This window comes from Etheostoma spectabile, chromosome 2 (genome assembly GCF_008692095.1).
Source record: "Etheostoma spectabile isolate EspeVRDwgs_2016 chromosome 2, UIUC_Espe_1.0, whole genome shotgun sequence".
NCBI classification, from domain to species: Eukaryota; Metazoa; Chordata; class Actinopteri; order Perciformes; family Percidae; genus Etheostoma; species Etheostoma spectabile.
This window is the reverse complement of record NC_045734.1, coordinates 10,008,244-10,020,236: the sequence shown is the minus strand read 5'-3', so window position 1 is coordinate 10,020,236 and position 11,993 is coordinate 10,008,244. Positions and strand designations below refer to the sequence as shown.

Below are 11,993 nucleotides of genomic sequence, written 5' to 3'. Positions count from 1 at the left end.
CTGAAATTAAATGAAGGAAAAACTGAGGTGGTTGTTTTTGGAGCAAAAGAGGAACGATAAAAAGTCTGCGCTCGGCTGTAAACAACGATGTTAAAAACAACAGACAAAGCCAGAAATCTTGGTGTAGTCATGGACTCAGACCTGAACTTTAACAGCCACATTAAGACAATTCACAGTCACCTACTATCACCTTAAGAATGTATTAAGGGTTAAAGGACTATGTGTCAACAGGATTTGGAAAAACTGGTCCTATGCCTTCTTCAGTAGACTTGACTACTGTTACGGGTCTTTCAGGTCTCCCTAAAAAATCAATCAGACACTGCCTGTTCAGAACGCTGCTGCTCGAGTCCTCACTAAACCAAGAGACTGGATCACATCACTCCAGTTCTGAAGTCTTTACACTGGCTTTCTGTGTCTCAAAGTTGATTCAAAGTACTCTTGCTAGTTTATAAATCCCTTAACGGTTTAGGTCCAAAATACATTTCTGATCTGCTACACATATGACCACCCGACCTCTCGGTCATCTGGGACAGGTCTACTTTCTGTCCCCAGAGTCAGAACTAAACAGGGTGAAGCAGCTTTCAGTTCTATGCTCCTCTATCTGGAACAAACTCCCAGAAACCTGTAGATCCGCTGCTACTCTCGTTCTTTTAAATCAAGGCTGAAGACCTTTCTTTTGATGCTGCCTTTCTTTAAATGACTGCTCATTTCTTTAAATTTCTTATGCTGCACTGTAACTTTTATTCTTGTGTTTTATGTGTCTATTCTATTCATGTGTTTTACCGGTTTTTAATGCTTATGATTTTTAACTGTTTTTACTTGTGTTTTATCTGTTTAACTGATTTTGTGTAAAGCACTTTGAATTGCCCTGTTGCTGAAATGTGCTCTACAAATAAAGCTGCCTTGCCTTGCCTTGCCTATAAGAGCTGAACAGCTAATGTGTTCATGGAGCTAACTGGGTAACTGCAAGCAGATCTCAAATCCCAATAACAGGACAGTGACTTATCTGAGGGACTTTAACTAAAAATCAAAAATGTTGCTGCTAAAGCTTAGTTACCCATAGTCAATGTTTGGTGTTTACCCTTTGAAATGTTGCTGTGACATTCAAATAGGACTGAGTCAGGGGAAGATAGTATCTGATCTTTGCCACGCCAGAATACCTAATTTGGCACCTCAAAGCATCCTCAAAGATATTTATGTCATCAATCAATCAACTGTAGATAAACATAGCCTCTTATGAACCTGATTTATCAATCGATGACCGAAGATAGACCAAATCCGACAATGCCTAAACCTTTTAAATACAAATAGGTAAATAATGCATGATTTCTCCTTTTATAAATAACAAAATCCAGTAAATATTTCACATCACACTAAAGTCCCTGTTTTTTTCCATTAAGGGTGGGCCACAGTTTCCCCCCTTGTCCAGAATAATAATATCAAGTATTACATATAGTATCAATATTAGTTTCAATATCTCTGTGTGAGTCAGGGGAGACCCTTGAGCTGGAACCGGGGGCAACTGCTGCCTCTCACGGACTATCAGTCTTTCATTTTAGCTTCTGACAGGGAGGTCCTTGGTAAGTGCTAACATTTAAAAGATTATTATTTTGCTCTGAAGCTGGGTGTTAGTCCTAAGATTTCACTTCTGTCATTCTGTCAAACATATTAATTAACAATTACTAGACTGACAATCAATCACTTTATACACAAAGTAACTTCTTTTACTTCTTTTAAAGTGAAAATGTACATTACCATACTTTAGTTTTTTAAAGACTTTTTTATTTGTTCATTAGCATTTGAGCTGAAGGATTATCTTTCTTTTGTCAACAAATCCTGTTAAAACAATGACTGAAAATGAATTTACCTTAATAACCATTGCCAAAGCCTTTGGGCAACAGACCAAACAATTGAAAATGTTACTTTATTCATTATGATGATCATGGGCACTGTTTATTACTGTTTATTTTGAGTCATACATCGTCCTGCTGCGGAAAATACTAGTGCAGCCAAAGTGTATTAATCCACGGCTGAAAATAGTCCCCAACAAACGTCCTATTTATTAGCTGAACACTATAGAGCCCAGCTCTTATAGGACAGAGACTTTAAGAAGAAAATGAAACTATATTTGTATGGCCCATTCTAAAAAATCCATGTCTTCATCAAGGACTAATTTATAATATAGCTGGAGCCAGCAGCCAGTTAGCTTAGCTTAGCGTCAAGAGTAGAATCCAAGGGGAAATAGCAAGCTTGGCTTGTAAACAAATGGCTTCTCTGTCTAAACTGATTTAAACAAACACCATCAAATGTTTTGCTAATGAGCTTTGCAGCGAAAACACACCCTTAATGAAATAGTCACAACATAACATAGGTCAACATGTCACATGAGTCACAGGACGCTGTTTAATGATTGGCTGAGGGTATAATCTTGCCACACTTTGGTGCAAAAAGTTATCAACTATCCAACTAACTACAACTTTTAGTTTAGGCAGACTTCATTGCAAAATCCAACAGCCGCAACATGGAGTGGGTACGGCAGGTTTTTATAGACACTGCATGGCAGCCCGCTGCAGGCTTGATGTGTTTTTGGCATAAGAGCTGCTGGTATAGTGAATTGTGTTACTTTTAGACAGCGCCAAGCTAGCTATTTCACCCAGTTTACATTCTTTGTACTAAGCTAAATTAACGGGCTGTTGACTGAAGCTTCATATTTCCATACAAAGTGGTATCAATCTTCTCATCTAACTCTCTACCAGAAAGCAAATGTATTTCCAAAAATGTGGAACTAGTGAAAGGCTAACACATTGTTGGTTTTGGGCTTTTGATTGGATTTGACAAGTCTTGTACTGTAATTTTTGGACAGTTGTCAGGCCAGATTCTAAGAGTACATCTCCCTAACTTATAGTGTATGCCGTAGACCCTTGGGTTAACAGTATGCTCCACTGCTGGATATTTCTTCCCATATCATAAAATAGACTGCAGTTATGTGCCTGCTGCATGCATTAAAATACCCGTGGAGGACACGGAGCACACAGCCAGTGAGATGAATATTGAAAGCAAGTTGAATCCTGTTCTCTACTAACTATAGCAATGGGCAGTACGCATCTGTCCATGTGCCTTTGAAATCCCTCTCCATGTTCTCTATCATTGGAATAAATCTCACTCTGCGTTAACCACCACCTGTGGCCAAATTTCATCTGCACTTCCGAATGGAAACCAGGCATAATGGCACAGTGAGTAAGGGGAGATGGACAGAGTCGATGTGTAAAGGAGAAACTGACCTCGACTGGAACAGGAGGAGGGAGACGCACGTTAATCTACCTGAGGCTGAATTTATGACTCCACAAATTGGTGATGTCAGTTTGGCACCCTTCCATTTGCATGTAGGTTAAGACTTGTATCAAATAAGAGTAGGTAAAGGGGCCACAGCGGTTATTGCTCCTTCCAGAAACATTTCACTGCTCTTGTTACACAGATCTGAGCAGGTATAGGAAAGATGTAACATATAAGTGCAACTTCATATATGTGATCCTCTGATCCTAGTGAATCAAAAATAAAAAAGACTTGAAGATTAGGCGCTTTAGTCTGTGTTGCTCTTTAAAGGTTGTGACAGAGACTACTGTACGAAGAGGACTTTTTTCTCCCTGCTACCACATCCTGATATTAACAGGAAGTGACATGCTTGTAAAGACAATAACAGCAGTCCCCTGAAATCAGCGTCTCACTGGTCAGGACAGTACATCCACACTGAAAGAAAGTGTTCACCATCAAATAATTGTTTTCTGGAAATATTCCTCGGAGTATGAAAGGTTTTAGTCAAAGCTGAGCCTTTTGAAAACAATGAAAACAAACTCCACTCCCCCGCTTGAAAGCCCTGTCTTTTATAACCCATCCACCCTGACCTCCTCCCTATGCGGACCGCAGCGCTCCTATACAGCCGCAGTCAATATAGTGCATGCGGCAATAAATCCATGGAATACATACGATTTACAGTGCATTACTTTTCATAGTTACAGCCCGAAATAGTAGCCGATTCATTTTCTGTCAATCAATAAATCGATTAAACGACTCGTTGCATGCTTTAAAATGCATCCAGTGCCAAACAGAATAAAAGGGACATGCTGTGTGCATTTCTCTGTGGATTGAACATTTTGATACTTTCACAGTACAGTATATAGCACCTAGACTTGCTTAATAATCACAAAAGAGATTGAAATCTTACTTTTTACAATATGGGATCTTTAAGACAGCTGTGTGATTAAAGAGTTGGTTGTATGAGGGGGCATTGACAATATATCACTATAGCCGCTAAATGAAGTTTTGATTGCATTGAATGACGGATATTTGAGGTGTGTGTCTTCTCTTGCACTGCACTTATTCCAAATGATCTGCCCAAAATCATATCTTTGATACAGACTTACTTCACAAGGCAATGCCCAAAATAGTACATCTTGATCTTACAAATATCCCGAAGACTGGGTCTCTGCTGTCCTTCACTGACTATAAAACTGTTTTACAGAAATGCACTAAGTGTTTTCTCTGGCTGACTGAACCTTGTCCTTGTAGATATTCTGTTCACACAGAACTAAGCAATGCTAACTGTTGGATTCATTTAAATACTTGCATTGATTATAACATATTTGCTTCTAGGCCCACATGCAGACTTGGGATGTTAATCTCTTCTGTCTCAAAAGGAAAGAGTTGGGAGCTAACTAGCCTCTGAACAAACCTCATGCCCCCGTAAGGGGATCCGAAACTGTTCCTGACCTTTACTCTCAGCTGAAGTCTGACACTCACCTGTGGATTGCGTTGATGTTTTCTGCTGTTTTTACATCCCCTGAGATGTGCACTTGGCTCAGACGCAATGAAGTGCTATCTCATTTTGAGCTATTGATGTGTTTGATTTATGTTTTTTTATTATTCAGGTTTAATTTTATTTTTTTTTAAGTTTATTTTTTTTAATAAACTTAAAAAAGAAGCTTAAATAAGTTAAGGGATGCTATAGGTCAAAAATGAAGAATATGTAAATCTTAATTTAGTTTTTTTGTTGTTTTAATAGAAAAAAAAACAACAAAGAAGAATAGAGATTAAACAGTGCATGTATGCATACAGTCCTTTTTTTGCACAACAGTACAACTCACTGTAATCACACTCACAAAAAATAAATGTGCATGAAAAGAAAACGCAGCAATCTTAAAAATATAGGGCCCCAAAACACCTCAAAAACATTTAACATAAATGCAGCAAATGCAATGAGATGTTGGTTTAACACACTTGCACAAATGTTCTGACAGTAAAAAATATGTTTACCCCGTGGATCAGTGCCTTTTACTGTGAAGGTCTGGACTGCCATTGTAACTAACAAACATGCGTTTCACTATTATTGCCTCTGTTATTTAAAAACGGTTAGAAGTTTTCTCTCTTTTTGTAATATCTATTTCTAGAAAATAAGTCTTGGGTTGTTCATTTTATAGTACTATTTGCTACCTTCTTTGATCACAAACATCACACATAGTTTGACTCTTTATGCTACAACATTCCAGTACACTTACTTACGTACTTACAGGGATCATTGTCTCATTAATGCTTTCACTTGGCATTGTAATCATGATGAGGGGGGGGGGGACAAACATTTTGCCCTCTAGGAAAAGGGAGGAGTTTGACATATGCTACCTCTGTGCTGTGCTACTCGAGGACGGAGGAGGGAGGTCGACGCATGCAGCAGTTGGGCCGTCTGACATTTTGCAGCATTGACCTGAAAATGTTCTGCTGCCTCCTTTTGTTCTTCTTGCCATGTCCCGGAGAGTCGACACCAGAGACTGATTTTCGGAAAGAGGTCTGGACAATCAGTTTCCTCTCTTGCTCCTTGATCTTGCATTGCAAGTGGCTCTGAATGGCAAAACCAAGGGATTCTGGGTCCACAGAAGCACCGTAGACCTCCCAAGTCATCCCTTGTTCATCCCAGACGACATCATGGACCCCCTTTTCTTTCTGCTTCTGGTCGTCGTCTTTATCCTTTCTCTCCGGTTCTATCTTCTGTTTGCCTGACTTTTTCTCTTTCTTCGGGGCTTTACCCCCTCCTTTAGCCTTTTGTTTTGGACTTTCAGCCTTTTTTTCAGTTACAGCTGGCTTTGATGTGGTGTTTGTTGCTGTTGTTGTTGGCAGGGCCTTGCTGGCCCCGCTTGTAACAGTAACCTTAGACAGCGCAGCATTTTTACTGTCAACACATCCAGACTTGGTAGCACCCGCTGTCTTTGGGGCTGTTACTGATTTGAGAGAGGGAGCTTCAGCAGGGGCTGTTTTGGCTGAAGATTTCTGGACTCCGGTTTTAACCTGGAAGTCGCCTGTCTTTTCTGCCTCCTTGGGGTTGCTGTGTTCAATGTTGATTTGATAAACTGGCTGGGTGTTGCACAGAGTTGACCCGGGTTCTTTAGGCTTTGCTCCGAGCCTTTTGTCTTGCTGCTGGGACAATGTTTCTGAGTGGGAAACTACACCAGCATTTTGGTTTGGGCACATCTCCGCCTCAACAGTGAGTCTCTCTGACCTCGTATCAGTAGAGGCGGATGTAGAACTCATGCTCATCTGATGTAGTGCCACACCCCTGTCCTCCTGGTAGACTACCGCCAGGCTCAGCGTGGCCTCCCTGGGGACTGCACCATCGCTCGGCCTGTGAGGCACGGCGAAAGGCAGCAGGCTCGGACTTGTGGCCACAGCCTTACTGCACATGTTCGCTACCGCCTGAACCTCCATATCATGACACCGCCTGACTGGAGTGGATGACGGAGATAAGGTCATCGTTGAAGCCTCCTTGAAAAGCTTACAGTGCTGCGGCCCTTCATGGACAGCTGTGTTAGTCTTGCTGGCTTCCACAGACACCTGCCCATCTGCCGGCATGTTTTGTGTAGCCTGGGGCAGAGTGGAGGGATCCTTCTGTGAAGACACTGGCTGATGTTTATCTGAGGAGACTGTAGGTTTCTTAACTGGTGGGAAATCCTTCTCTGGAAGCGTTGAACATGAAATCTTATTCGTAGACTCAGCCTGTGCATCTTTGCTCATTGACGGAGGTGTAGTGCCGCTAAGAGTAGCAGTTTCCTTGCTTTGATTAGGTTTGGGAGTCTCCTGCAGACTTACAGAGCTTTGTGAGCATCTACGATTATGATCAGGCTCTTGATATTTCTGTGGTTCAGCTGTGTCCTTGTTTTTGGGAGATAAAATAATCCCTTTATTATCCTGTTGTGGTTCAGATGTAGTATGCCTTTTTTCACAGGCATTAAGATTTTTATTATTTGGAGAAACATTTTTATTACTGTCCTCTCGTGCTGCGGCTGAGGATGTCAGCTTTGCACACTTCTCCTCTGCTGCACTTGGCCCCTTCATTCTGCAGGCATTGGTCTGCATGTCGACCTTTGTCGCTGAAAGAGCAGACAACTTATCGGCCTTACAGATATCCTTTTCATTAGCCGGGCTTAACATTTTCACATTAGCGTTAGAATCCCTCTGGTCACCTCCTGCAACACCCACACTTTGGCCTGTCAGAGACTGGTCTTGTATCAGTTGGTTTCCACCTGTCACAAGCTCAGACTTTATCTGGTTATCATTAGTTGGTAGTGGTTTGTCTGACACAGTGCTGTTAACTGGTTCACCCCCCTTGGAAGCTGTTTTTTGGGTGGTGTTAGCGGGAGAATTAGTCAGAGATGAGTTATCCTGTTTGTGGTCGGGAGATGTGTGGGTGGGTTTTGAACTGACTTGAGAGAGTTTGAGGTTGGGCTCTTTAGTCCAGTTGGCATTAGGCTCCTTATTGCCCAGTGTGTCCACCACAGCCAGCTGAGGCACCATCTGGACGGTCACTGTTCTTTTTGGGTTAGTTCCCATGCCGGATTTACTTTTCCAGTCCTTAAATATTGTCGTAATCCAAAGATGGAAACAGATGTGCAAAATCAGTCACTTTGTGTGATTCCCTAAAAGAAGAAAACAGAAATAGACTTAGTTTTTTTTTTTTTTAATGATTGAGCTTCACTTTTTACTAACTGGACAAAAAATAATCAGACCAGACTTACATAGGCCTCGCAGTCCAGACCAAGATGAGCATTTAGTAAATTAGCCATTCCAGTTTGTTTCTTTGAACTGTCATTTACATTATTTTACATAATCAGTGTTACAATAAAGGCAAAGCACCAGAACAGTCAATGACCCGTATTTGCCCAATTCAACTACTGTTTTGAATTAAGATTAATGTGACACCGAGCCCACAGATCTAATTAACCACAGCATAAAATTATAATACCAACACTGTCCAAATCATAATGATGTGAAATGCAAATAACAAGCTATGTTTCTTTAAACAGTGATGTTGATTGGTGACAGTTACTGTAAGTGTTACTTAAACCATAATCCCTAAAGAGCATGCAGAAATGCTGTGTCACACTAAAGAAAGGAAAAGTTTGCAAACTTGCAAGTAAAGTAAGCAAAGTGCAGAAATAAGACTTTGACCTAATGTAGGCTAAACGTGCTTACAGATAAGGACATGATGTTTCGGATTAAAAACTGTATATGTTCCACATTCAGTGGACATTCACCGGAACCAATAGTCGTGTCTGGTTTGAGAAAAAAATTAGTTATGTGTTCCCAACGATTCTCAAGTTGAACTCCCTTTTTCCGTCAAGCTACGTTTACGTGTCCTAAGTGTCAAAGCATCGGAGCCAATTCTGCAAGTAATGTGCCAGTACTCAGCAGATGTCTGAGATATCTGATCATTTGGTGTCAGTCAGAAAAATGAATTGCACTGTGAGTGAGACTTTAATCATACAAAACAGCCTACAGGCTTCATCAAAAGAGGAGGAAGAACATCCGATTGATAATTCAGTGGACCACAGGGAGCATTTCCATTTCACTGACATTACTGATGAGAATTCATTCTGCATAATGTGCAGCACATGTCACTGAAAAAAATGGTTATACTCATGCTATTCCCCTTTTTCACAACAATAAGCATCTCTAGAACAAACATAATCGATTTTGTTTTTTACAGATCAGGTATCGTCTACATACATTACTCAAGGATGTAGAAGAATGTGTCTCTTAATGCACTTGTTAATCTGAAAGAGTCGCTGCTAAGTGTGACTTGAATAAAATAGAATAGTAGGTTACTGTTTTGGGTCATGGACTGGTGTAGCCCATTTGTTTGTGCTATTCCACTACGCATCTGTCGTCTGTTCTCAAAGTGCAACTGTTTATGGAAAGCACAATCCTATTTGTAATTACATATTCAACAATTAAAAATTGCCTACAGCAGTTTAGAGAGACAGACAGTGTGTCCAGAATGTGAATTCATGCACAACGTTACATACATTAAAGTGATGCACACGACCTATTCGGGCCAATTATGATATATGTCATGGAGCCTACATTTGCAGCTCTGTCCCACCCCGATATCTAAGAGGCCACTGAGATTTGTTTATTTGATATGACCTTGCGGACAAATTCAACATCTGACACGAAGGAAAACCACAGTCTAATGAGAAGAAGAGGGTGGCTTACCTTGAGAGACGCTTTATGTCCCGTTTCTTGGGGTGCCGCACGCGTCCGTATCAGTGAGATGAGGCTAAACCCTAGAAATGAATGTAGCAAACCATCTCCTATATGTGACACCAAGACACGCCTTCCGCCAGAATATAGGTCTTTAATTCGCATTGATCCGCCACAGCGAAGTGCAAAATGTAAGCCCCCTGACTGACTGACTGACTGACTAACTGACTGACTGACCGACCGTGCGCAATGAGTCACTGCGGTCCGACTGATGGATGCTGCCTCACTGAGCTCTTTATTAGCTTTGCCTCATGTTTTGAAAAAGTGGACCGTTCACAATGGACCTCTCATGGTGTGTGTGTGTGTGTGTATATAGTCATCCCAGACTGAACTGGCTCAGCGCAGGCAACGTGGAGCAACCAATAAATGAATGGATGAAATGGGGGATAAGGTGAGAATGGAGGCAGCGCTGTATAAGCCGTAGGCATCCATAGGAGAGTCACTTACATTTGAAATTGAATAAGTAGATAATAGCAGCATCATGTGCGTGCTGAGGCACAGTTAAAATTCCAGGAGGTTATATTCCATTTATTTTAGTGCATCTGTTTGCATCATTTATATATGGATATTATAAGAATAGCGTGTGTGTTGTGTGCTTTATACTATGTGTCTGTTTGAAGGGGTGCATTAAGGAATATCAGGTTATGTATCTGAGTAGAATCAGGTAGCCTATTTATTTATATATATATATATACTTATATACCTTCAGATTACAAACTGCACTTTGAAAATGAAGACATTTTATTAGGTCTGCTAAATAAATCAATTTTATAATCAGGACATTTATTGTAAGTAAGGCGGAGTACCCTGATTAGATGCAGCTATTTTAGTTCAGCTGACTTTCATGTGATATGCCCATCTGATCCAAATATTTTGGAATTATTCCGGATGGCAGAACAGCTGCTACAAAAAAAAGACGTTATGAGGAGAAAAAAGGTTTGAAAAAGTCATTACCAGAAATTGTAATATTGTAGTGGAGTAGAAATATGCATTTCCTGCTTTACCACAGCAAAGAAAATGCGTTTTAATATGTAGATGACAGTGGCATGTCTGGACTGGTAGCTCCAAAACTGGCACAGCATTTCAACTCATAGCATATTATCATATCATAAAATATAATTCGAGGGACATCTCTCTCTACCATACAGGATGTGTGTTAGAAAACAATTGGTTCTCTTCAGGTGTGCACTGTGTCTTGGTCAGTGTGTTTGATTGAGACTTTCCTGAAAAGAAAAAAACCCCAAACCTGCTCATTGCTATTCTCCACCTGCCATTCTCCACCTGCCATTCTCCACCTGTCCACCAGACTCTCATCCACCCGCTCACCTGTTGTGTCTGCCCTACAGCATGTTAACCGGCTCATTTCCTCTCATTCCCTGTCATATTGTCAGAGTTTCTTTGTTGGTTCTTGTTGGTAGCACTCCAGCCTCTACCCTGTAACATCTACCACCATGATAAATGATCCTTTCCCTGTGAAATCAGGCAAACCACATGTGATCAATTTCATAGATATGTTGGTAAATGTGTTTTGTCCTTTAATTTGCGCATTGTATACTTGTATCTATATGTTGTTACTTATAATGTTTTGTTTTTGTTAACTGCTTAGGGTGTGCAGATGTAAATTAGAATTTATTTTTGCTAACTCCGGCATTACATCTTGCATTTTTATACTGATGTTCATTAATGTGCCCTGTCCCTTCTCGAATATATGATTGAATAAATACAAATTGGAATATCTAAACCACGGACTGATGATTCTCTCCTTAACCCCTTTAGATAAGTTTGACTATTTGAACAGGCCTCCTGGTTTTGACCCCTGTCATATGATACATTAAGCTTGTGTACCTCAATTTTGAAATTAAATTCATTCATGTCTACTTAATTGTCTGCATGTGGATCCTTTTTCTTGACAGTGCCCTAAAACCATAGTGACATCAGAAAACAATAATTGTCATTTTTGTGAAAGACGTATGCATTTTGGAAGGTTCTTACAAAATGTCATCCTGCCAGAAGGGACAATGGATCAGTTAAGGCTTGTGGGTTGTTTTGGGTACCATCAAACAAACTGTTTCGTCATTCATTTGCAGGATTGGTTAAAAATATTGTACTTACTTGTACCCTGGGAGGACCTGTCCTTTGGTTTTTTCCTTAGAAACTGTGGTGGTTTGATCGTCCTGTCAATCATATCATCCCTGGCCCACCCTGAACACCCAAAGGACATGCCCCTGTATGTGTACAAGAGAGTAAACAGCAAAGCATTCAAAGTCTCTTTTAAATCACAACTTTGATTATTTTCCACATAACCCGGATAGACTCTAAAGTGGTTAGGCTACTTTGGGGATTCAGTTTTCAAATAGGTCTGAGAAAAGAGCTCATCTTGGAATGCAGTAATTGTAAGGGATCTCCTG

At 40.5% G+C, this 11,993-nt stretch overlaps 1 protein-coding gene across 1 annotated transcript; it reads right to left on the bottom strand.

Annotated features, from left to right (window-relative positions):
- Positions 1-5,034: 5,034 nt before the first annotated feature.
- Positions 5,035-9,899, bottom strand: gprin3b (GPRIN family member 3b). The gene is made up of 2 exons (XM_032538780.1): positions 9,538-9,899; positions 5,035-7,958 (listed from the first exon to the last, which is right to left on the bottom strand). The coding sequence occupies exon 2, from the start codon at positions 7,870-7,872 to the stop codon at positions 5,686-5,688; it is 2,187 nt and encodes a 728-aa protein (XP_032394671.1). The 5' UTR covers positions 7,873-7,958; positions 9,538-9,899; the 3' UTR covers positions 5,035-5,685.
- Positions 9,900-11,993: the final 2,094 nt, after the last annotated feature.